Genomic DNA, 24,738 nt, shown 5'->3' with positions numbered 1-24,738 from the left:
TTCATAGATCTAGGCGCCTGCGTCTAGCGGTTGAAGACACTCATCCCCGTGGAAGTATGAAGTTGTCCTCAAATGCTAGACGCAGGCGCCTAGATCTATGAACCTACATTTCAGCGAGCTGCACCATTATTTCTTCACAGTTCGACGCTTCTTCGCCCGCTTGTGGCGTTCGATTGTGAGGTATTCACCGAAGACAGCGGCCAGACTGGGATGTCTTCAATCTGTAATGAATGTATAGTGCCTAGCAGAATCCCCCTAAGCATACTTCAATCTTGTCCTCCACTGAAGCTTTTCAATTCCTACTCAAACTGTTTCGCAAAGGCTGGAGTCAATCTTGACAATGCAGAGGATGGCTCCAAATCCTACTCATCGAAGTCATCATTTCTTTGATCGCTGGCCGCAGACAAAGTGGCAGGCTCCTGAGGATGCGATTTGATGCCTGATCCTTGCGATTTCTCCCCGTTCTGTCATGGGCTTTCTACAATGCTCGGAGATTCTTTGGCGCTGTTATGGGCAGCTCTGTTCGTCAATTGCGGAGAATTTGTCTGGCTGTCGGATGCCGCGACATTGTGTCCCTGCTCTTTTATGGCAATACTATCGTCAACCCACTTGCCGACAAGTTCGATCGCCTTCTCGGGATCCTGACGATGTTGCAGGCAGAATGTCGTGCCCATAGCTGGCGAATCACCATACCTTGTAAAGCGCAGCATCTCTACCAGTTTGCTTGCAATAAAGATTCTCTGGAAACTCCAGCTACTTTCTGGCTGTTTCCACAGGTCTGTTCCCAAGTTCATGGCGATGCTGCATTGTCTGAGCTCTTGCGTGTTGCTCTCATTGATGCTGGTTGAGAAAGGCCTTGAGGATACCGCTGGAAGCACAGCCGTTTCCCGTGCGCAGGCGTGTTGGATGTGAATGTCATGGCGATGGTAAGTTGCAAGAAGTTGGAGAGGTTGAGGGCTTGGCAGGCGGACCATGCGCTGAATAAGCCTCGAGCCAATCACATGCCGCCAAGAAAGTTATGACGGAGGTAAGGGTCCTTCTGAGCGGCGCCCAACACAGCAAATCAAAGAAAAAGCTGCGTCGACTATTGTTGGCAACTTTTGCTTCACCACTTCCTTCCTCCACTGACCGACTGCAGCGGGCTGCAAATAACAAGCCGCCAAGAAGCGCCCTACCTCCCTATCACCTCCGCTCGCCTACAACTCCACGACCGAAAGTCCAACAAGGGAGCCCCGCCGCAGCCAAAGCCCGCCCACCAAAAGGCGCCCGCATTAATTTTCTGTCGCTCCCTCCCTCTTCGACACACAACAACACCGCACCCATGGTTTCCGCGTCCAAGGCCGCCCGTGAGGCCAAGCGCGCCGCTGAAGGAAAGGCACCAAAGAAGACCGCCGCCAGCAAGCTCGCCTCCAAGAATGGTTCCAAGGCCGGCTCAGAGGCGTCGTCGGTCAACGGTGATGAGACCCCGCCACTTCTCGACGGCGACGAGGAGATGGCCAAGAAGAATTCCAAAGCCATGAACGAGAAGATGGCCAAGATGGCGCTCCAGGAAGACAAGGACGGTATCTCAGACCGTGTCACTACCGGTGTGCTGGCTTCTCTCGAGGCAAGTCGCGACGTCAAGATTATCTCCGCCTCGCTTGTGTTCCACGGAAAGGTTCTGATCAACGACACCACACTCGAGATCACATATGGACGAAGATACGGTCTGCTCGGCGAGAACGGTTGCGGAAAGTCCACTATCCTCAAGTCCATTGCCAAGCGCGAATTTCCCTTCCCAGAGCACATCGACATCTACCTCCTGAACGAGGGCGCCGAGCCGTCAGACACCGGCGCGCTGCAATGGGTCGTCAACGCTGCTGAGACCGAGATGAAGAGACTGGAAGATCTTGCAGAGCAGATCCTTGAAGAGGAGGGACCAGACAGCCCGAAGCTCGAGGGTATCTACGAGCGCATCGACAGCATGGATCCATCCACCTTCCACACTCGCGCTGGTCTGATTCTGACTGGTTTGGGTTTCAACAAAAAGACCATGGACAAGAAGACAAAGGACATGTCTGGCGGTTGGAGAATGCGTGTCGCGCTCGCCAAGGCCCTCTTCGTCAAGCCAGCTCTCCTGCTTCTTGACGACCCAACTGCTCACTTGGATCTTGAGGCTTGCGTGTGGCTAGAAGAATACCTCAAGAAGTGGGACCGCACTCTTGTGCTCGTGTCGCACTCCATGGATTTCTTGAACGGTGTTTGCACCAACATGATCGATATGCGCTTCAAACAGCTCATGTACTACGGTGGTAACTACGACTCCTACATGAAGACCCGACAGGAGAACGAAGTCAACCAGCAAAAGGCATACGAGAAGCAGCAAGAAGAAATCAAGCACATCAAGGAATTCATCGCAAAGGCTGGTACCTACGCAAACTTGGTTCGACAGGCCAAGTCTCGTCAAAAGATTCTTGACAAGATGGAGGCAGATGGTTTCATTCAGCCAGTGCACCAGGACCGTGTCTTCACATTCCGTTTCGCAGATGTGGAGAAGCTCCCACCCCCAGTGCTTTCCCTTGACAACGTAACCTTCTCTTATTCCGGCAAGAAGGAGGACAACCTGTACGAGAACCTCGACTTTGGTGTGGACATGGACAGCAGAACGGCTCTTGTTGGACCCAACGGTGTAGGCAAGTCTACTCTTCTCCGCATCTTTACAGGCAAGCTCTCGCCTACGAGCGGATCTGTCTCTCGACACACTCACTTGAAGCTTGGCATGTACTCTCAGCACTCTGCTGAGCAGCTCGACCTCACCAAGTCTGCTCTCGACTTCGTCCGTGACAAGTACCCATCCATCTCACAAGACTACCAGTACTGGAGGCAACAACTCGGCCGATACGGTCTTTCAGGTGAGGCTCAGACAGCTGTTATGGGTACCCTTTCCGAAGGTCAGAAGAGCCGTATCGTCTTCGCTCTGCTTGCCATTGAAGGACCAAACATGCTTCTTCTTGACGAGCCTACGAACGGTCTTGATATTCCTACTATCGACTCGTTGGCTGATGCCATCAACGCTTTCACTGGTGGCGTCGTGGTTGTTTCTCACGATTTCAGGTAAGTTCATGCTTCAAAGAGCATTCCGATGTACAAACACTAACAGTATTTGGCAGACTGCTCGACAAGATTGCCAAGGATATCATGGTGTGCGAGAACAAGACTGTCACCCGATGGGATGGCAGCATTGGACAGTACAAGAACCACTTACGGAAGAAGATGTTTGCAAATGGCGCTGTCTAAGCGAACATTTGCGAAGTACGTTTACGATGCGTTTGTTTGGTTTCTGGCATTGCTTGCGGGTTTTACGATAGCGGATCGAGAGCATGGGCACGCCAACGGACACAATGTGCTACGCTACAACCGCATGGTAATCACTGGGATAGAGGTCTGCGCGCCGCGTGTTACGGCGTGAGGGGGAATAGATACCAAAAAGAATGAATCTAGGAACGACCATGCAACAAACAGACTCACTTCCATATCCATGTGGTGACGAAGCTGATTCAATAGTGTCTTGCGTTGACGGCTCAAACACAACGAAAGCTGAAAACAGACTTACCTCACTGTAGCGAATTGGTCTCACGCAGGGTATACTGTTTGAGACAACATGATCTGGATCTCGAGAAGGGAGAGAAATCATGCTATAAGTACTTCAATGGCCTCCGCCCTGTCATCACACCATCCATCACCACATCATCAGAAGCCCCATTCACCAACCAGGCCTCTTCCACTTACAAAAAGCAAACCCTTTACCACAAACCCATCGACCAAAACCCCAATCATGCCACCATCTAGCTCCAACGATCACAGACCTGGAGCTCCGTCCCCTTCACCAACGAGAATCTATTTCGACAAACTTCGTCGGCAAGGTCTTCAGGATCGGTTTAGTGGCAAGAATCGTGCTCGTTGCGATCATGAAGAAGGATGTGCGAATGATGACTGGAATGCTAAACGGAGAAGGAATGATAGGGATGGGAGGCATGGTAGTAATTAATCTGAGATTTGATGGGGAGGAGTAGGGTTGACAGGTAGGTGAGGTATGAGGGGAGGTATTTGGCGTGGGAAGATGTTTCAGGTTGTGTCTGGAGCAGAGCATCGAATGCATGGAGCGGACTGGAAACGTGGGCGGCATCAAACCACTTTTGACTGAAATAGTCGCTGCTGTCTAGATATCTACTCATCGTAAGCACTGATACCCGGTGCTCTGACTTTCTTCTGAGCCCTCTTGTTCGCTTTCCCATGCTTTTTACTCCCCAATCTCACTTCGCTTGGGTCAATGTTGTTTTCCAGCGCAGTCATCATTTTCAGCTTTCTTCCTGTCATTTCCTTGCCTTGTTCGGAGTACTTGTAGTGGAAAGGTCGGTTGACCGTGCCCGAGCCTTGTCCTGCTGCGAAGAAGGCTTTATCGAGACTTTGGCCTTTACGGCCTTGTGGTTGTGGGAGGGCGACGATGTCGCTTTCAGCGTGCATTATTGAGGCGTCTTCGGTGCCTGCTAGAGATGTGATGTCTGATGCTGCGAGATGGGCGCGGCGCTTTTGTGGAAGATGGGCGAGATCGTAGAGTTCACGATTGAAGTGCTTGCCTTCGATTGGTGGAGTGACTGGTGGAGGATGGCAGTATAGGAGTTTGCCTTTCACGTAATCTTTGAGGATGAGTCGTGCTGCGCGTGCTTCATCGGGCTGTCCGAGACCTTGCGTGGAGAAGCCTCGTGCCCGAGCGTATGATCGCAGCACTTCCTCACCGGTCGGGATGCCAGTTCCACCTTCTTCGAGAGGTCGTGTAATGATCTTCATGCCGTACAATGCTTCAAGGAAATGCTTTGGTATCCGCTGTGCTACTAATGCTGCCGGACCTGTGTATTCACGCAGCTGGTCGATTGGGAGCACGCCAGCGAGAACAAGCTCGGCTTTTGTGTTTGCAAAGTTTGGGAAGACGAGACCCGGGCAATCGCAAAGAATGACTCTGGGCGAAAGATGTATAGTTTGAAAGTGCTTCGTCTTTCCTGGTGTTGCTGAGACTGATACTTTCTTTGCGCCAAGGAGGGCGTTGATGGTTGAGGATTTACCGACGTTGGGATATCCGACAAGTCCGATTTGTGTCTTTCGTTGTGTATCGTCCTCATCCGGATTGCCTGTAGGCGCTGCGGGTGAGTGCTGTAAGAATAAAGCTTCAAGATCATCTGTCGTCAAAATCCGGCATTTCTCGTCTATGCTCATCTCCTCTTGTGGTGGCTCCGGAACTGGATATGGCTCATCGACTTCTTCCTCATCTACCCATTCCTCTTCGTCTGCTTTCTTGTCTTGTACTCGAATTTTCTGTGCTTCTGCGGCAAGCTTGTCAAGGTCGGCATCTGGGTCAATCTCCTCTTCGATGTCGTTCTCGTCCAGACTCTCAGTCTCGGACTCCTCATCTTCGTCATCTTCGTCATCCTCCGCTTCATCGTCGAGCTGATCGAAGGGATTCTTCGCAGCCCCTGCCTCTTCTGCTCTTGCTTCATTCATTTCCTTGGCCAGCTCTGCCGAGAAGAATCTGAAGGCAATGCCTCGCTCGGTGAACCACTCTGCCCATGCCTTTCTCTGCTCAAGCGTCATCATATCTGCCTTATTTACAAGAAGAAGGTTCTTCTTCTTGCCGCCGTCCAGCTCTTTCACGTAATATTCTAGATCTTCGCAGCGGTACAACAGCGGATTTCTCGCATCCACAATCTGCACGACAAGATCGGAGCGTTCGATGACTCGCCATAATTGCCTCCAGACTTCAAGATTACGCTCAAAAGGAGTCATAAGCAGATCATCGACCTCTTCCAGCTCAGCTAACCCTCGCCGCCACTGAAGAAGTGCTTCTCGCTCTCTTTCGTCCAAATCTCGCGCATCCATATCTGTAGTCCATGGCGGGCGTCTTGGCACTGTGAGGCGCTTTCGCTTCGCATTCTGCTTCCGCACGACACCCCGCTCTTCCTCTTTGCTGAGCAGATATGGGTTCTTCTGGTCCATGTGTATGATTTTGACATTGTTCATCTTCTCTGCCGTGAAGTCTGTGCCTGCCAATTCTGCCGTGCTTAAGAACTCGTCCAGCGCACCCTGCTCTGTGACGGAGCGCATCTTCACCCATGCTGCCTCCTCCTTGTTGTTCGTAATATACTCATTGCCGAACTGATCTTTGCGCCTGATTCCTCCCTGTGGCGCATTTCCACGATGCATATTCGACTTGCCCTTGCCAAAGCGGTCGTTCATCAGGCTGTTGCCCAGCCCGACGGCATTCTTGCTCTTTGCCAACACCATACTGTCAGTTGTATGTTGGTGTTGTGTGTGGTGGGCGTGTAAGAAGAAAGGTGGGTTTCTTTGCAAGAAGATCGGCTCTGTAATCAGCCTTATCGAATGCAGGGACCAGGATGATGAAATCTTGGCGCGGCGGGAATTAAACAATTTTTGGTGGGCGACTTTGATGGACCGCTCCCGACTCGAGAAAGCGCAGGTGTGTTGGCGAAAATTGTCTAGACACGAACAACTGCATAGACATTGCAATAGACCAGCGAGTCGCCCAATATGCCTCGACGCAAGTTCATTGACAAGAAGAATGCGACCCATTTCCAGCTCGTGCATCGCGCTCAGAACGACCCGCTTATCCACGACGAAAATGCGCCATCCATGGTGTTTGCAGAGGTTGACAAGCCTCGAAGACCGACCGAAGATGACTACGCATACTCCTCAGCAGGTTCGGCCGACTCTTCGTATCGGAGCAGGAAGACGAAAGAGAGAGGCGATCTCGAAGAAGAATTCGGACTGGCAGTGAGGAAGAATGAGGGAGAGGCAGCGGAGCATGGCGTATTTTTCGACGACACTCAGTATGACTACATGCAACACATGCGCGATCTGGGAAGTGGAGAGGGTGCCGTGACTTGGGTAGAGGCAAAGCCAGCAGCACGAGAGAAGGGCAAGGGCAAGCAGAGACTTGAAGATGCCCTACGGAAAATGGATCTCGATGATGGGCGCAGTGTGGGCCAGAGCAGCATGACCTCCAGCGTGGCGAGAAGTCTACTACCAGAAGAGGTACTACCCAGCGAATTTGTGACGAAGAGATCATACCAAGATCAGCAGGACGTGCCAGACGAGATCGCCGGGTTCCAACCGGACATGGATCCACGACTGCGAGAAGTTCTCGAGGCGCTTGATGACGAGGAGTATGTGGACGACGAGGAGGATATCTTTGGCGAGCTTACGCAAGACGGCTACGAGATTGAGCGCGATGAGTGGGAGCGACTAGGAGAGCAAGAGCTCTTCGGCAATGAAGACGATGGCTGGGAGAGCGATGACACAATCAAAGCACCCGCCTCACCTCGTGAAATGCCGCTTCAGCTCGGTCTACCAGAAGGCGAAGAAGCCGCTCCTCCTGAAGACCCCCATGCCGTACCCACGGCAGACCCGACAGGAGGCGATTGGCTTGACGAGTTCAAGAAATTCAAAAAAGCTGAGAAGAATGACAAGACTGAGCGATCAGGTATACCCGCTGCCCCATCAATGCTGAGGTCTTCTGCTGCGCTGTCTTCATTGGCCGCAGGTCGCAAGAAGAAGCGAAAAGGCGCCAAGACATCCACCACCAACTATTCCATGACATCTTCTTCACTCGCCCGAACAGATCCGCTCACTACTCTTGACGACCGCTTTGACAAGATGGAGGCCGCATACAGCTTAGCAGAATTTCCAGAAGAGGAAGAAGACGAGTACAATGCCGACGCTGGCTCCTTGGCATCAGGCATGACCGGTCTTTCCAGAGCTTCGAAGACTAGCAAATACAGCGCCATGTCAGGCATGAGCCGAGCATCTGGGATGTCGACCTACTCTCGCGCTGATGACGAGGAAGCACCAAAACTGGTGCGAAGTGACTTCGACGGCATCATGGATGATTTCTTGGGCTCTTACAGCACATCCGGAAAGCACAAGCAACGGGTCAAGCGAGGAGGTCCAATGACTGGTATGGCTCAGCTCGATGAGATTCGACAGGGCCTGGGACCTGCGAGGTTCACGAGTAGAGCGAAAAGCTCCGCAAAATAGAGTCAACTCGGAGCACGCTGGCATGATTTCTTTCCACTTGATACCCACCATAGATCGAATTCCATGAACGCTTCACAACAACTTCAGACATGACTTCTACTCTTTTGCTCTCCGCCAAACTTTGTCGCAAATTCTCAAACGAAATGTTCGTGTTCTCAAGATGTCAATAGATCCCAAGACAGGCGATGCTCGAATTCTAAACTCATGAGAACTGCTTCTTTTCGAGCAAAAGAACGAGAGATAGCGCACATCTCACTGTCGGAGACATCTGGACGCTCTATCTCTTCTGATATAACCGGTAAAAAATTGTTGGGTTGTACAAAGACAAAAGAGATGGGATGTGCATCCATCGGGACTAGAAGGTCATTAGACACTGTTCGCCGTGCACTTTCGATCACAGAGTAACTTACATTGAACCCGAACCTGCCGCTTGGGCGTCTGAGACGTGGAAGGCGGCAATCCTAACCACTATAAGCACGTTAGGACACTGACCTAACGTTTTAGCGACTCTATAGAGACTGACTTAGACCATAGATGCGTGCCCAACGGTGATTGGCTAGCGAGGTGAAGCACTTGTAGATATATAAGAGTCAATATGGATTCTATATTTCGTACTATTAAGTCGGTATACTCGATACTATTTCTCGATGCCTATAACGATATATCCTATCGATTAAGTATAGGGCTATAATATAGAACTTAGGATTACTTAGAATTATTAGATAGGCTCTATACTTAGAATAGACTAAGATCTAGACTCTAGATTAGCGCTATCCGACGAGCTAATTCTTTCTATAGACTATAGGTCTCTAGGGCGGGTATACGATATAGGTCGTCGTTGTTACCTAGAGTAAGTATTGTCGCGAGCTAAAACGACCTACTTATTCGACGCTACTAGGAAATATATATATATTATTACTACGTCGAGTAAAAAGAATTCTAAGGATTAATAGAGGAGACTAGTACTATTTCTAAGGATTAAACGTCTAGCTACGTGCTCTATACTACTAGCCTAAAAATCTAATTTCTATCTTAGTCGTACGCACCTATCTTCCTAAGCCTCCTATCGTCCTAGAACATATATCCCTATACCCTCTCCTCCGTTTAGGCAAAAAGAGGAACATCGAGATTAGTATCCTCGCGTAAGCCTAAGCTCTATATCTCCGAGGTACTTATTCTCGTAGCTATAGAATACCTAGCCCGCACTCGGTCTATTATACCGTACGAGCTTACGTTTCTCGCCGAACTTACGCTATATATATTCGTATAATAGATATTTCGAATCTATATAACACTCTTCGATACGATTAAGCATTATACTATAAAAGCCTTACTTCTAGTTTATTGCGAGCGAAGCTCGCCTTATACTAACAAGGGGTACTATAGTAGCTAAATGTGCTAAGTTGCTACTACGTAACTCCCCGGATTTTAGAATTCTAAAGATCTAATTAGCTGTATTCTATACGAACTAGTAGGACGGAAAAACTCGGCGCCCGAATAGCCTTAGGTAAGAATTTTACGTTACTTCCTTATAGCGGACAATAATAAAGCACAATAATATAACACTATACGCTGACAACACTATGCGCCGACAACACTATACGCCGACGCCCCTTTGCGCTAAAGCGATACGTTAAAAGAATCTATAACTATACGACGATACGATACGACGCGCCGTACAAAACATACAGCTATATAAAACATACAAAACAGAAAGAGTTTAGTAGGTTAAAAAAGGATATAAAGGACAACACTTAAGTAAAACTATAGAGCGTATCGGCCGGGGCTTTATAGCGGTCAAATATTGTTATACCTAGCCCTTCGAGACATATTACAAGTTAACTAAGTAAATATACTTAATTTCGGGGATAGTAATATAGAGATATTAGATATATAAATAGATATAGACAAGCGGTCTTAAGGAAGGCTACGTCTATATAGAGCGATAGCGATATAACGGACCGTAGCCTTCGAGACCGCGCTTGTCTATATTATAGAACGTAGCCTAATAACAAGCCTGTTTAGTATTGTCCGGATTACGAGGGTACTAATAGCTTTGCTATATTAAACGACAAAAAGAGATTATAGTAGTAGCTTGCTACTAGCGGCTTATATAAGGCGAAAGCTTCGCTCGTACACTTCTAGGCACGCGCTAGCCGCCTAGGAGCATATATTATAGTCGATATAGCGTTCGATAATGCTATACCGCGCTATACGATCTTCGGCTCTATAGACCTTATCGAAAAAGGACAACCTAAGTTCCGCTAGATACTTATAACTAGACTTATAGCCGTTAGCTATCTAACGAGTTAGTGTTTAGGAATAGACGTCGAAAGGAGGAACGATTATACTGCCTTTACGAATATTAAACTCCTCGCTTACGTAGCGCTATATAGCCCGTATACTCGATACTAATTTACTAGACAACTAGCTACTAACGATAGGACTACTTAGTAGTAGCTTAATTAGGAACGACGCGTAAGCACTAGAAACCCGGCTATTAGGTACCTATATAGTAGAGTAGTATATTGCACGACGCCTTTTAAAACAGGTCGATAGACCTCTTAATAGCTTCTAAGTCTACTTCTTGTCCTAATAAATTATTTAAGTCGATCTTAACTATTAACTTCGTCTACTATAAGCAGACCTATCCCTATGCGTCCGAGATCCTACTCGGACAACTACTAGTAGGCCTAGGGGAGTAGCGGTAGTCCTTTGCCCCTAAGTACTATAAAGTATAGCAATCCTAAGACGACTATTAACGAACAATGCTACGTCTATAGAGAGTGCTATTTCTGCTTTAACTTCGTAGATTCTAGAAAAGCAGTCTTTTATATCGAGTATCTAAGTAACCTGGTTAGAAAAGTTAAGAATCGGAATTTACGGAAGATTTGCAATACGGGTCCTTTACCTTCTATCCCGGATCCGAGGATAACTTCGAGTACGGTACTTAAGAATCCGGATTTAAGTAGACTTGTATAGTTTTGTAATAGAACTGTAGCGAGAACTCCGACGCAGTAGGCAGTTGTATATAGACCGCTATAAAAGGCCGTGCCCCTCGATAAGGGGAGTAATAGAGGACTATCGATTGAAAATTATTTAAGAAGCAGACGCAAAAAGGAAAGTAGAATACAATAGTAGCACTATGTAGGAGCATTGCTTAAAACAAAAGTGCAAAAACTTAAGATTATAGAAGCGCGTCCGCTTCTACTTTGCTTAAGGAAAGTACTTCTCTTAGTAGGTTCCTTTATTATACTATATGTAACAGCTATGTTTAAGTCACCTTTCTTAATAGAGGGCTAAAGCACATTTCGCATGTTTAGGTTACCTTTCCTAACAGAGGCTACAAAAGCTACCTATATTGCTTAAATACGAAGTAGTCCCTTAGATACCTAAAGTGCGACAAGTCCGAAGACGGGGATCGAACGCTCGACCGTAAAATAACTAGTTCTATACGCACCGCGCAGATTGCGCTAAAAGCCCCGTGTTTTGATTGTTATTTAAACCCTTACTAGTGCTACCGGAGCTTTGCCGATTTTTATATGCACGACCGTTAGCGGATTCGGGAGGCTTAGTAACGGTCGACACTATAGGCGGACACGCCTCTTAGTAAAAGCTGCAACTAGAACAGTAGAATATATAATCGAGACAAACGAGCTATTACATACATTAATATATACGGTAGAGAGGCGCAAGATTGTCTACTATTATAGCTATTAAATATTAAATCGGATTCAATTCAGATTCATATTTAATATTAAATATGAATCTAAATACGAGGTTACTAAATATTCGAATATTTAGTAGATTTAGTCGGCAATTCGACGGTTATACTATAGCGTACGTAGATCTCTTTAATCGTGCGAAATTAGGTTATTTGTCGCTTGTTTCTTACTAAAAACTAAGCTCTTTCTATAGGCTTAGAGGATGGACCGCTTCGAGGTAGGTAGATAGAACGAACTAACTAAGGTATATAAAGGTCGCTAATTCTAGCAGGTTGCCGAGTCGCTAACGGCCTCTTAATACGAGGTTATTATATTATTACTACCTTCTTTATTCTACCGCTTTCTATCCGAGATATAAGCCTTCCTCGCTCTATAGGACTATAGGCTTTAATAATAATAACAGCTAAAGAATATCCGCTCGGTCTATCTACCTCTTATTAATACTAATTAGGTAAACGATTATTAGGCTAATTCGGACGATATTTCGTTTATCGAGTACGTGGAATAGGCGGACTTCGAGTAGTATATTAGGGAGGCGGAAAGGGAGGGCTTATAGTTGCCCTTTCGAAGGATTACGAGGAAGACAATAAAGAGCCTTATCTGCGCGGCGGAGATCGTTAAAAGAGCTACTATCTATTAAGAGCGTATCGCTAATAGCCTTTAAAAGGTGTATAAAGGTATAGAGCGTAAAGGACGGCCTGTTCTTCTACTCGGTTCTCGTCGTTACTTCGAATTTAGCAAGAAACTATACTTCTGCTTATTCGAGTACAATTAAGGGCTGAAATCGTAGTGCTCGTAGCGGCAGATATACTTTAGGCGTCGAATCGATAGGGTGCTATACCGGTTAATCGATAGCGAGGCCGCTAGCGGCGGTAGTAAGGTTATTGTTATTAATTAGGTAGATAATTAGTCGAAGGTCTTTAGTATTCTAGTTTCCGTGCCTGCCTCGAGTTTGCGTTATAAGGGTTACGCTAAGCCTAATTAGACTCGCTAACCTACATTCTTAGCTTTCGGATAGCCTAACTAAAGCGGGCCGCACTTAGCCTCTAAAGTCAAATTTCTAAATCTATCTCTTCTAATTAGAACCTAACTACCTTCTTCCTTATAATAAAGATACGAGAAAATCGCATACCGATATAACGAGCGCTCGAAAGCTTCCTAAATACCTAAGAATCCGAATAGGAAAGCTAGAAACTACGGAAACGTAAGCATACGGATAGCGTAGGCGAACTAGTACTAAATCCGACTCTAGACGAGCTTTAAGACACCTAGCAATCGACATCCTCTTCTTTAGCCTTCCTTCTAACTCTAATACTAGCACTAAGGCCTATACTACCGACACTCGCTTAGTAGAAGAAGCTATACTTTGCAAAGAATAAGACAGATCTAGTGTTATAGTCTTATGCTCGAGATCCGTAGGATAGCGAGCCTCCTCGTAATAGATACGGTTACAAATACTTCTACTATAAGCACTGTCTAGTAGACAGTCCTAAGGTATAGAAATTAGTGTCTAGCAACGTAGCAGACTACCTTCTTAAGGCATATAGTATTATTGTCTATCTAGACAAAGATCCGCTATAAGGCCGCATTAATATCGACAAAATGTAGGTAGTAAGCGAGGGCAACGAGGCAAGGCGTGCGGCCACTATTCTAAGGAATACAGCGGAAGCTAATATAGACAAATTTAGGTAGGCTATAGCTCGCTATACTACAGCATATAGTGTCGCTCATTCTTCCCTTGTTTCTAAGGCCTTTAAAGAGATAATATTAGCAGTTAATCTATATATAGACAAGGCTCTTTTAAAGTCACACACTTTAATAATAGTACGAGTACAGTATAACTTCGAGAACTAGCGAGAGAGGGTCAAAATAGCGCTTCTTAAGGCTATTAGTTGCCTCTATATTAGTACTAATATATAGAAGGCGCAATACGGCTATAAGCACTTCTAAGCGATTAACTGTTAGTATATTAATAAGTACGGCAAGCTTACTTAAGTCCTTATTAACCTACCGCCGCTATAACGAGGCTCTTATACTAGCGACTTTCTTGCTTAGCTATTAATCTCGTGCTTTAAGACCTTCTTAATAGCTTATAAGCTTAGCTAGATAACCGCTAACAATGCCGCTAACAATAATACTCTCTACGAGTCGATTGAGCTCTATATATATAAGAAGGGCTATACATACTAGACTAAGTAGAGCCGTCGGCTACGCTGCTTCGGCTATATTATTAACCTTGTTATATAAGCCTTTATGTTTGCTAAGTCTACGGAAGCAGCAGAATTAGCCGATTAAAGAGCGCTTTAAGCACGGCAAGTGCTATTTAATAACTAAGCCGAGAGCGATAGCGACAAGGTCTCTATATCTAGGTAGTTAGATCTTAATACAGAGTGCTTTGCTAAGCAATCTCTACTGCAGCGTCTCTACTAGCTAACTAAGGTCCTATAGCGAGAGAACGACCTCTATAACGCCTTCAAAGAATTATCGGTTGTTTGACTCTACCTATCCGAAGCCGCTAGGTAAGACTCGCTAGAATAGCTAGTTACTAATAATCGAGGAGGCCCTTCAAACAAGGCCTATTCTTAACGCCTTGTTTATTAGTATACTATAGATTAGTAAATACCGGCTCACCGAGGCAGACTAGCTTGTTCTTAAAGAGACACGCCTATTCCTTATACTATTTAAGGAAGCGACTCAACGTCTATAGGGCTATAACGTTACCTTCGACTGCTTCTAAGAGACTATAGAATAGTTGCTTACTTACTTCGAGCGTACTAAGAAGTAGTATACTAAGCGAGAGGCTATAATAAAGGCTATTTACGTCTCTTAGCACCTGTTTAACAAATACTATCGTCTAATCGACGATAGCGGTATCTACGTTACTACAATACTATTATATCTAACTCGCCGTAAGGTATAGCTTCGTAAGCGTTAGTCTAGCAGTAAGAAGAAGGACTAGTAGCTTATTGACGGTCTAGCAAGAGCGAGAGCCCTATAGAATGAATATTAAGTACGTAATAAGCCTGCTTCTAAGGAGTCTACTTCTACTGCCGCTGCCGCTACCGCTGCTACTATAGAAGCTATAGGTTATTTAACGGACATAATAGCGTAGCAACAACAGCTCGAGAACGACGTCCTTACGACTAATATTAACCACTTCGAGTCCTTTATTGCCGCTACGCCTATTAAGTTGCTATAGGTTAGCACCGACAAGCGGATAGGCTAGCTAATCTATATAAGTCCACTTAAATAGTAGTGCCTTCCTATGTAACGGACAGCCTATCCGACACTCTCGTAACTAGCTATTAACTTATTATTAGCCTTCGCTATATCCGCGGAGTCCGAGCGTACCTTTAGTAGTAGTAGATATACGGTTTTATAGGACCGAGCCTCTCTTAATAGTAATAGTATCCGTATAAGCGAGTGTTCTAAGCAATAGCAATGTACTAGCGTAGCGGATATGCTAGTAGATATGCTATAACTAAGTATAGAAGCGGAAGACAACGACGAGTTATATAAATAGCTATAGAATACCCTCCTTCTTAACCCTAAGCGTTACTACTGCCCTTACTATCGCTAAGATTGTATTTGAATATGAATTGAATATGAATATTTACTAACATTCATTAGTGAATCTGAATACGAGCAGTGAATCTTGAATATTCAGTATTCAACAGCTATGTCTGCCATCGGCCTTAGTTCATGCCGACTTTCACATGCACGACCGTTTGCACCGGCCCGCATTTTTCAGGGTCTGGTTGCGACTGAAATCAAAACACTCGCGCTTCTACCGCTGGTTTCAATCACCGAAATCACCAAGCTTCTCGTCCAGTTCCTTACACAACACCAGCGGGGTGGCGTAGTTGATCGCAAGAAGTTGAAGCAGATCACGCCAGAGCAAGGAACGAATGGCGCCGGCAACGAGATTGACGATTATGCCGCGCCTGGCTGGGAGTTCGTCCTCGAGAAAGTACCACCTCCAGCGTATGAGACTACGGAAGAGGGCACCGTCGATGATGAGCCGGACAAGGACAGCCAAGCAGGCCTTGAAGACGAGGATGAAGAAGGGACCTTGAAGGGATCTGGAGATGAACTCCGCGAGGAATCTGCCGATGCTTCAGATGTGAATGAGGACGGAGACACAGATGATGAGGGTGAGGGTGAGGGTGAGGATCAGGCGCACTTCTCCCGCACTTCGACGCAGCCGAACGAAGTCGAGTATGAGGGAGAGTCGTACAGTGGCAAAGCTGGTCGTAAGGCTCGGAAGCTTCTCGAGTTCAAGCAAATCACCGGCAGTCGTATCTCGGACTATCTCGATGAAGCTCTGTGCCCGACCTACGACGAGGCATATCGCAAGGGGGAGCAGAAGAAGGAGCTTGACTGGAGCATTGACCTGATCAACGGCCTCACGGATCTGGTCTTTTACGAGCCGAGTAGTGCAGCTGTCCACTTGGCGCTGTGGGACCGAGTGAGCAAGCGCGTAGCGAGGCACTATAATGCGAGAACCCAGGTCCAAATCGCAGAGGTGTGGTATGTATTGGACAATAAGCGCAAGGAGAAGGAGAGAAAGGAGGAGAGAGCGATGAATGAACTTTGAGCTCGGCTCTGTCGAAGCATATGCGTCCAAGCTCACCGGCGAAAATTCAGGGGCTTTCAAATGCTTGGAAAAGGTGGAGAGTATACCATACGTAGCTGAAGTGAGCCCACTGAACACACATGTAAGGAACAAATTGAACCACACGTCTGTCTCCACTCATACCCTCTCTAGCGGAGGCACCTAGGAATGGAGAATGCTGAACCTTGGGCTCGGCTCTGTCAAAGCACATCTGCGACAATTCAGGGGCGTCCAAAGACTTGGAAAAGGCGGAGAGCATACCTACCTAGGTTCTGAAGTGAGCCTACTAAACACACATATAAGGAACATGTTGAACTATACGTTTGTCTCTACTCATACCCTCTCTAGCGGAGGCAGCTAGCAACTCTGTCAAAGCGCATGCATCTAAGCTTACCGGCGACAATTCAGGGGCTTCCAAATACTTGGAAAAAGTGGAGAGCACACCTACGTAGGTTCTGAAGTGAGCCTACTGAACACACATGTACGGGACATATTGAACTACACGTCCGTCTCCACTCGTACGGAAGGCAAGTGGGCTGGGTTGCCAGGTGCCTCCGCTAGAGCCGTTCTTCCAGAACCTCAGGCACCCACGGAGCGTCTGAAAGGAGACAGCCACACGTGAAGAAAGATCCAATTCAACTCTGTTGTAGCGTGCGTCTCTGAGGTCCCGGAGAGTGCTTCAAAGTCATTTAAAGCTTTCACAAAACGGGAAACGTTCCACGTGTAGGCCTCCGGGGGACCTGGACAGGTTCACTTTCAGAATCAGATTCAAGAATAATCTAGTATCGTAGCACGCGTCTCTGAGGTCCTGATAAGACTTCTAGAGCCTTCAGCTTGTTCAGAAAGATAGAAAACATTATATCTGTATTGCTCAGAGTAAGCTAACCAGACGCCTCCGCGAAGGACAAAATAGCCCCGACTCAATAGTAAAGCCGATGCGATTCCATCTCATAATGCACTTCTAACGCCTCCTAGGGCTATTTAGAAGCTTTTCATCCCTTACCGGACTAGGCAGCATATTGCCTAAAAAGTACAGTAATAATTGCAATGTTACTATCTATTCGTATTTGATCAAATCTCGATCTCTTTAACTAAAAACGCACTGTTCCTTAGCTTAATTTGATCAAATAAGGCGTCCTTTATTAGACTCCTAAATTTGATTAAACAGGGCGTATTTAGTCAATTCTAGGTGTTGTTTCGTTAAGTTTGTATAGAAACCGGATTGTAAGATAAGTCTACTAAGCTATAGGAGGCAGATCCTAGCTAAATTCAATCTCTCTTTACAATACACCTACGCACTATTATTATTACACCGGAGTAACAATAGCAATACTCTAACTTGGAGTGTATGCCTAGGTATTAGGGTCTATTACGTGCCTAATGCCTAAGGCTGCAACTGCTGCACTCTATCTTCGGACTTCTATATAGATTAGTCCTTCTTCTAATACATTAGTTACATTAAGTAGTTATAAGCCCCCTACGTTTCTAACGCATTCTATACGTTTTCTAATAGTTAATCCGACTACTACGTAGATAGCGCTCGTTACTAAAAATTGCGCTAATACTAATATCGTCGCCGCCGCCGCCGCTCTCGAGTGTTCTAGTAGGTGCTAGTCCGACTCGAGTCGGCTACTATTAGTGTTAGCTGTCCGCTATACCGGTTTCTAACATTAGTATTAGCTGTCCGCTATACTAGAATATAGGCGCGCCTGTCGGCCGCCCCTTAATACATTATCGCCGTCGCTGTCTGTAATAGCTCCCTCTATAATAGTATCTAGCGCTTACATAAGCAATATTCCTAAGCTAAAGAATAAAGAAAACTACCTATTATAGTTATATACCGCTAAAGGCGCCCTTAAAGGTATATCGGTTTAGCGCTATATATAAGGCACCCGCTAGCGACCCCTTTCTAAGGCCTCTAGTAAGTCTTCTAAGGAGTTTGAAGACCGCTAAGATAAATAGGACTCCAAAGATTAAATAGCGCGTACCTAGATCTTTGCTAATTGTGTTAGTAATATTTAACAATTACTGCTTAGTCTATCTACATCCTAGGAAGTATAGGACTTCCTTAAGAAGAAATACACTAGTAAAGGTAGGTCTACTGAATTCATACTCTACTAGGAATATATTACCCTTCGGTATAATAGTAAGGACATTAAGAAGTTCTACAATAATTATAAGAAGAAGCTTAGTGCCTTAAAGGATACTAAATTAGCTATTAGCTAATACTAGGCTGTCTATATATTTATTATACAGATCGTACCATTCTACGAGGCATTCGTACAGATGCGCCGTAAGCAGATACGCGCCTTAGAATACACTATTAACGATAACACACTTAACAACATTATTAGCGCGTTGCTTAATAAGAATATAGCTTAGTTAAACTAGGCCTAATACAATAGTTTCTTCGGCCTCTAGCGCTAGCAACTACAAGGTAATAGCAATAGTCGAGGTAACTCGAACCGTAGCGGTCGTAGTGGCCGCGGAAATAGCAACAATAGTCGTAGTCGTAGTAGAAATAACTAGAATAGTTATTAGTCTAACCGTAAGAAGTGCGCCTATTGTTAAGGTTCATACCCTTCTAACCGCTGCTATACTAAGTACCCTTACCTAAAGGAGGAAGACCGACTGCGTCGTAAATAGCAGAAGGCTAAGAAGAAGGGGGTATAGCAACAGTAACAGCAGCAGCGTAGACTAACTGCTTAGCAACAGCAGCAACCGCTATCTAGTTAGAATAGTGCTTAGGGGCTGTATGCGGCTAATGCCACCCCGGGGGTATTATTAGACCTAGGCCACAATTACGCCTTTATAGCTACGGTTACTGTAAGCGACCTAGTATCTACGGCTCTTACTGCTAGCACTCGTACTACTAATTAGGTTGTCGACTTAGGTACTAGTATATATATAGTTAACGACTCTTTATTGCTTATTAAATATAAAGGCTGTTATATTCCTGTTCGGTTTAGTAGCAACACGAAGCACGCTACGATAGTCGGAATAGCTTGGACTAAGGTAGTCAATAAGCGTAGTATAAGCAATATGAAGTTGTCTAATACACTATATGTGCCTAGTCTAGCAGCCAACCTTCTATCTACTAAGAAGCTTGCCGATAAGGGCTATTTCTATCGGAATGATAAGCGAGTGCTATTTACTATTGTTAACGGCTCTAAGGTCACTGTTGCTTAAACATACCGAAAGAATAGTCTCCCCTATCTGTATATACTAACCTCTAGACCGGATAGCTAAGTTATTACGCTTCTATCGAAGAAGGGGGTACTAATAGGTACGATAGAAGAGTAGTATCTACGATATAGCTATATCTATTACCGCAAGCTGTTACGAATAGAAGCTAAGGGTTAGATTGTTATTACTAGAAACAAGACCGACTTCCGAAACTGTATCGCTTGTCGTATAGCAATGTTATACAAGGAATACAACCGACTACTACGAGTGCGACCGTCTACTATTTACTATATTGTCTATATAGATGTAGTTACTATTACTAACCCTAGTCTACTATAGGAACGCTACTTTACGTTGTTTACATACGTAAAATCAGCCTATCGATACGAATATGCTAGCTCGCTAAAGTTAGGGGCTACAGTAGCAATTAAGGACTATCGTATACACGTCCGTACACAAACTAGCTATTCGATCCTAATCTACTGCCTCGATAGAGGGGGTGAATACGGCGGAAATCAGCTATTAAGCTAGGCTCGTAATTAGGGCATTGTACTATAGGTTACAGCACCTCATTCTTCTACTTAGAATAGCCTAGCTAAGGTTAGTAACTATATCGTATGCACGACCGCTCGGAAGATAATACTCTATACGAATTTGCTAAAGGCCCTGTAGCCGTATGCGGTTACTACTGCTATATAGGTCCTTAATATCACTCCTAGAACCTTAGAAGGTCTTAGCCCCTATGCTATTATAGCTAGGGAGCTTAATTAGTCTCGAAAGCAGCTACGCCTTTAACATCTTCGTGCCTATAGCTATACTGCTATTGCATATAATTACGGAGTCGCTCGTAGAAAGAAGATAGATAGCAGAGGCCTTGTTAGCAAGCTAGTTAGGTATGCTAAGGACTTAGTAGACTTAGGGAAATACATAATTTATCTTCCTAACTAGTATAAGGTTATTCCGTCGAAGGATGTCTAATTTATTAAGACAGCTAGCGAGCTGTTGCTTCTAGAGGGCATAGATCTATACGCCAATCCTAATAACCTAGCTAAGAACGAGTTTGTTACACTCGAGTCTATTATACCGGCTCTGTTCAATTCTACAACTAACGAGGCACCGTCGCTATAGGAAGCCGCTAGTATAGTCTAGCAGCTTCTAGCCTAGCAAGAAGAGCCTCTAGACGAGCCTGTCTAGGAAATAGCTAATAAGGTCGCTAATCCATTGCCGCTCGAGGATAACCTACCGGCTGTTTAACCTCTATTAAGTAATAAGGATAGTTTCTAATCTGCTAAGGAACAGCCTATATACGATCTATAGGCTAAGAAGGGTAAGCCTAGTTAGTTGCCTAAGTTTAAGCGGCTAACCGAGACTAGTAGTCGTTCTACGCGTAAGATACGGAGTAACAAGTCGGCTCGTTATTACGCGAGGGACGATTAGTAGGTTAGCTATAGTATAGTATTAGGGTAAGTATCTACGGTTCTACGGAAAGTATATACCGGGCTTAGCTAGCGTACCGTCCCTGCCGTAATAGTACCCCCGTCCGATAGAACGAAGGCTAGCGTACTATATTAGCTAAACCCCTTCTTATATACTCCTTCCGCTTCTGCTCGTTTTCCTTACCGCTCGTATTCGTATTATGCGTTCTCGTCGTCTCGAGTATGTCCTCCTCTCCTTAGTCTAAGTCTACTAGTTTAGCGCGCGTCTTCTTAGTAGCCGACTTTAGCGTAGCCTTAGTATCGGAGCTAGTTATAAAGTTTGCATATTAGCGTCGTCTCTTTTAGTTAGATGTCTCGCCGGTGCTAGTGCTAGCTCGCTTACGCTTTGTTCCGCCGCTCTTGTCTTGTATCTTACGTACGCCGACGTGCTAGACTTGCTTTAGCGTTTCGGGTATAGGCATCGAGGCGGATACCGAGGCTAGTAGGGATAAGGCGCGTACGAAGGGTTAGCCCGTCTAGATTTTCGGTAGCTTGTTCTTGTCCTTACCTTTTAGTAGGGAGAAGGTCTTACCCTTACCCTTAGAGGCTAGGGCGAGAGTACCGGCGTTAGTAGCGCCGTACTGCGACTTAGTCTTACGCTTCTCCGATAGTTGCGGCGTAGCTAGCGCTTCTTCGTTAGCAGCTGCGGTGCTAACGAGAGTCTTAGACTTAACGGCTATAGCGAGCTCGTCCGGTAGGTAGAGGTATAGGTCGGCGCGTTACTCGTTAGTAAGCGACTAGTATCGTCCTATAATACCTATACGCCCTAGTCCGCGGCATAACTTTACTAGATCTGCGTCCTCTATAGCGTAATCGTACTTAATGTCTTTTAGTAGTAGGCCCTTCTTATTACGGATAGCAACCTAATCGCGGTCTACGCTCGGCGTACGGCCTAATTGTAGCTAGAGATATACTATATATAGGAAATAGTCGAGCGCGATATCCGTTAGTATACTATCTTCGTTAGTCGTATTATAGGCCTATATATTCGTAAAGGCGTAGTCTAGGATTGCCTCGACATCGATCTCCGTTAGCTACTCTACCGTAGCAGCCTTAAAGGTAAGGTAGGACGGGGAAATGATTTAGAGCTACTTCCTATATAGGTCGTAGTTTAGGTCCTTATAGTACTTCCGCTAGCGCGCCTACTATTAGCGTAAAGAGGTAACTAGCTTAGTTTCGCCCTCGATATCTAGCGGTATTATAGTTGTAATTATCGCCTAGTTGCTTACGTTGTCGATATGCGTCTAGGTAACCTAATCTAGAGCCTTATAGCGGAAGGTGCCGCTACCTATAAGAATAGTACAATAGGCAATAGCGGCAATCTTGTATATTCCGTTAGGATACTGCTTATAGTATAGGTACGGCGGGCTAATTAGCTTACGCTTAGAGCGCGGATATCCCTATACCTCGACGGAGCACGTATACTACTTTCCGAGATCCTTTAAGCCGATAGTAGTGTCGTCGACCTTGCGGTATATTATTCCGAGTTTAAAGTCGGACAAGCGGGTGCCTATCGGTAGTATATAGTCTATTGTCTTAAATCCTAGCGCGTTATATATTAGTACTACTATATTAGCTTAATACTGCGACTCTAACTAGTCTTCTATACCGGTATACTATATACTAGAGCGCTAGAAGTTCTTGTCCTTATCTATATTAACCGCTCTATAGCGTACCTTCTTCTTATCTACTACTCTGTCTTCCTAATCGTCGTCCTTATCCGCCTTACTCTTATCCTTCTTAGCTGCTCTAGCCGCTCTACGGCGCTACTTGTTCTCCTCTACGTCTATTAAGGCGTCCTCCTTGTCGTCGTCCTCCTTTTATTCTTCGGATATATTTATCTCGTCGTCGATAGTAGATCCGTCGCTAGCGTTATTAACGTAGTCCTCGGCTTATATAAGGTTCTAAACGTTAGCGTCCTTAGCATCGGCTTATATAGCGTCCTAATTGTCCTCGGTATCGTTAGTAGGCTTATCGTAGATAGTAGGATCGGCGTCGTCGGTAGGCTCGGCGTAATCGGTAGGCTCGTCCGATATCTCGTTTTTATAGTCGGCGGCTAGGGGGTTAGCGTCGTACTCTACTACCGTACGCGTCTATAGTAGCGTATAGAGTAATAGGGTCGGTCCTAAGACTAGCGGGCCTCTATAGTATCCCTAGACGCGGTCGAATATAGCTTAGAACCTACTACGTAGGTCTATACTAGGTACTAGAGTAGGGTAAAAGTCGCTAATAAATTCTTTAAAGTACTCGTTTATGTAAGCAGTCTTGTATACCGAGCTAAGGAATTAGTGTTCGTATACTAGTTAGAGCGTAATTTGTCCTATATAGGCTAACTTATCTATTATTATAATACGCTCGATAATGTTATTATCCTCCTTTATAGCGACCTTAACGGCGTTTACCGTCGTTATATAGGAGAGGGCGGCGGTGCGCTAGCGGGCGCCTAATGCCTTTATAGCGTCTCGAATATCTCTATTTATATCGACGCCGTCTAGGATCGGGTATTGTAGTCGCTTACCGTCGTTCTAATCGCCGTACTATAAGTCGTCGCTATCGTCCGCGTTTTAGCGTACTAGAGAGTTACTATCGTAGTAAGCGTCGATGCGTGCTAGAGAGTCGTCGCCGCCGTTAGGGTTCTTATATACTAGGGAGTTATAGTCGATAGGGGCTAGGGCATCGTTATACTTAGTCTCCTCGTCGTACGTTTACGCGAGCGTTTCCGCCTTAGGGTCGTTCGCTACGACGTACTATCCTAGATTATACTCGTTATTAAAGTAGGTAGTTTCTATTACGCGAATCCTCGCCTCTAACCTGCCTTTTAAGGTTAGAATAAACGCGTCGCCTACCTCGGTAAGGCTTATGCCGACGTTAGCTTCTAGTAACTCCTACGCGAACTTAGCGTCTAGTATAGTCTTTATATTTAGGAACGCGATAGAGACGGCCTCGGTTAGCTATACTGCTATTATAGGCTCTGTTACATAGACTAAAATTGCCTCTATTGCTACCTCCTAGAGCTCTTTATTGCGTTCTTATACCTCTATAGGGTCCTATATCTCGGTGTCCTATCCTAGAGCCTTGCCTTCTACTACGGTCGACAATATAGCGACTAGACCTATCTCCTCCTTATAGTCGGCGTCCTTAGGTATATCCTTTAGCAACTCGTTAGTAGCGGCGTCCTCTGCGTTGCTAACGTCCTTTAGTAGTCGTAGCTACTCGGTAGCCTTTTACGGTTGTCGCTTGTTAATAGTCTTTAGCTAGTATAGGCGATCTCGTAATAGCTTAGTATCCGCCTAGGGAAGCTTGCCTACCGCCTTTTTATATACTACTTAGCTATATAAGGTAAGCACCTATTCGCTATCTACTATAATTACCGTACTGTTCTCGTCTTCTACTTGCCTACCGAGCTCCTTGTCGACGGAACGCGCTATTATCGTATATCTAAGGAGGGTCTAGACGTCCTTATAGATAGCGTCGAGCGTTATCTTTCGCGGGAAAACATTCGTAAGCACCGCCTAGATTAGCGTCGGCTAGTGCTTCCGTAGGGAGTCCTTAAGGTAACGGCCCTTAGGTAGTAGTATATTAGCTTCGGTATTCGCTATAACGTCCTGCTTCTTAGTGTCTTTTGTTAGGATCGTCGTACTAGATATTATAG

The 24,738-nt window shown here is 45.6% G+C and overlaps 7 protein-coding genes across 7 annotated transcripts; 3 read left to right on the top strand and 4 right to left on the bottom strand.

Annotated features, from left to right (window-relative positions):
- Window positions 1-93: 93 nt before the first annotated feature.
- On the bottom strand, window positions 94-883 carry MYCFIDRAFT_211464 (uncharacterized protein). Its single transcript, XM_007929174.1, has one exon. It carries the CDS (start codon window positions 792-794, stop codon window positions 468-470), a length of 327 nt encoding a protein of 108 aa, XP_007927365.1. The 5' UTR covers window positions 795-883; the 3' UTR covers window positions 94-467.
- Window positions 884-1,128: 245 nt separating this feature from the next.
- MYCFIDRAFT_57149 (ABC transporter, ABC-F family, GCN-EF3 type) lies at window positions 1,129-3,492 on the top strand. The gene is made up of 2 exons (XM_007928881.1): window positions 1,129-3,093; window positions 3,150-3,492. Exons 1-2 carry the CDS (start codon window positions 1,322-1,324, stop codon window positions 3,274-3,276), a joined length of 1,899 nt encoding a protein of 632 aa, XP_007927072.1. The 5' UTR covers window positions 1,129-1,321; the 3' UTR covers window positions 3,277-3,492.
- Window positions 3,493-4,159: 667 nt separating this feature from the next.
- On the bottom strand, window positions 4,160-6,341 carry MYCFIDRAFT_203811 (uncharacterized protein). The gene has a single exon (XM_007929173.1). It carries the CDS (start codon window positions 6,313-6,315, stop codon window positions 4,207-4,209), a length of 2,109 nt encoding a protein of 702 aa, XP_007927364.1. The 5' UTR covers window positions 6,316-6,341; the 3' UTR covers window positions 4,160-4,206.
- A 238-nt stretch (window positions 6,342-6,579) lies between these two features.
- Window positions 6,580-8,170, top strand: MYCFIDRAFT_215488 (uncharacterized protein; the record flags this gene model as incomplete). The annotated part of the gene is made up of 1 exon (XM_007929172.1): window positions 6,580-8,170. The coding sequence occupies one exon, from the start codon at window positions 6,580-6,582 to the stop codon at window positions 8,083-8,085; it is 1,506 nt and encodes a 501-aa protein (XP_007927363.1). The 3' UTR covers window positions 8,086-8,170.
- Window positions 8,171-8,181: 11 nt separating this feature from the next.
- Window positions 8,182-11,402, bottom strand: MYCFIDRAFT_175397 (uncharacterized protein; the record flags this gene model as incomplete). Its single annotated transcript, XM_007929171.1, has 5 exons — window positions 8,182-8,302; window positions 8,335-8,458; window positions 8,484-8,553; window positions 8,615-8,641; window positions 11,394-11,402. 5 exons carry the CDS (start codon window positions 11,400-11,402, stop codon window positions 8,182-8,184), a joined length of 351 nt encoding a protein of 116 aa, XP_007927362.1.
- A 4,087-nt stretch (window positions 11,403-15,489) lies between these two features.
- MYCFIDRAFT_175396 (uncharacterized protein) lies at window positions 15,490-17,088 on the top strand (the record flags this gene model as incomplete). The annotated part of the gene is made up of 9 exons (XM_007929170.1): window positions 15,490-16,278; window positions 16,321-16,344; window positions 16,409-16,507; window positions 16,534-16,551; window positions 16,592-16,702; window positions 16,729-16,746; window positions 16,801-16,856; window positions 16,891-17,043; window positions 17,076-17,088. The coding sequence occupies 9 exons, from the start codon at window positions 15,490-15,492 to the stop codon at window positions 17,086-17,088; spliced, it is 1,281 nt and encodes a 426-aa protein (XP_007927361.1).
- Window positions 17,089-17,110: 22 nt separating this feature from the next.
- MYCFIDRAFT_175395 (uncharacterized protein) lies at window positions 17,111-17,443 on the bottom strand (the record flags this gene model as incomplete). Its single annotated transcript, XM_007929169.1, has 3 exons — window positions 17,111-17,178; window positions 17,220-17,372; window positions 17,434-17,443. 3 exons carry the CDS (start codon window positions 17,441-17,443, stop codon window positions 17,111-17,113), a joined length of 231 nt encoding a protein of 76 aa, XP_007927360.1.
- Between the last annotated feature and the right edge of the window lie 7,295 nt (window positions 17,444-24,738).

The sequence above is a fragment of the Pseudocercospora fijiensis genome (genome assembly GCF_000340215.1).
Source record: "Pseudocercospora fijiensis CIRAD86 unplaced genomic scaffold MYCFIscaffold_5, whole genome shotgun sequence".
NCBI classification, from domain to species: domain Eukaryota; kingdom Fungi; phylum Ascomycota; class Dothideomycetes; order Mycosphaerellales; family Mycosphaerellaceae; genus Pseudocercospora; species Pseudocercospora fijiensis.
Note: the sequence above shows the minus strand (reverse complement) of the source record. Positions and strands in the feature narration are given on the sequence as shown.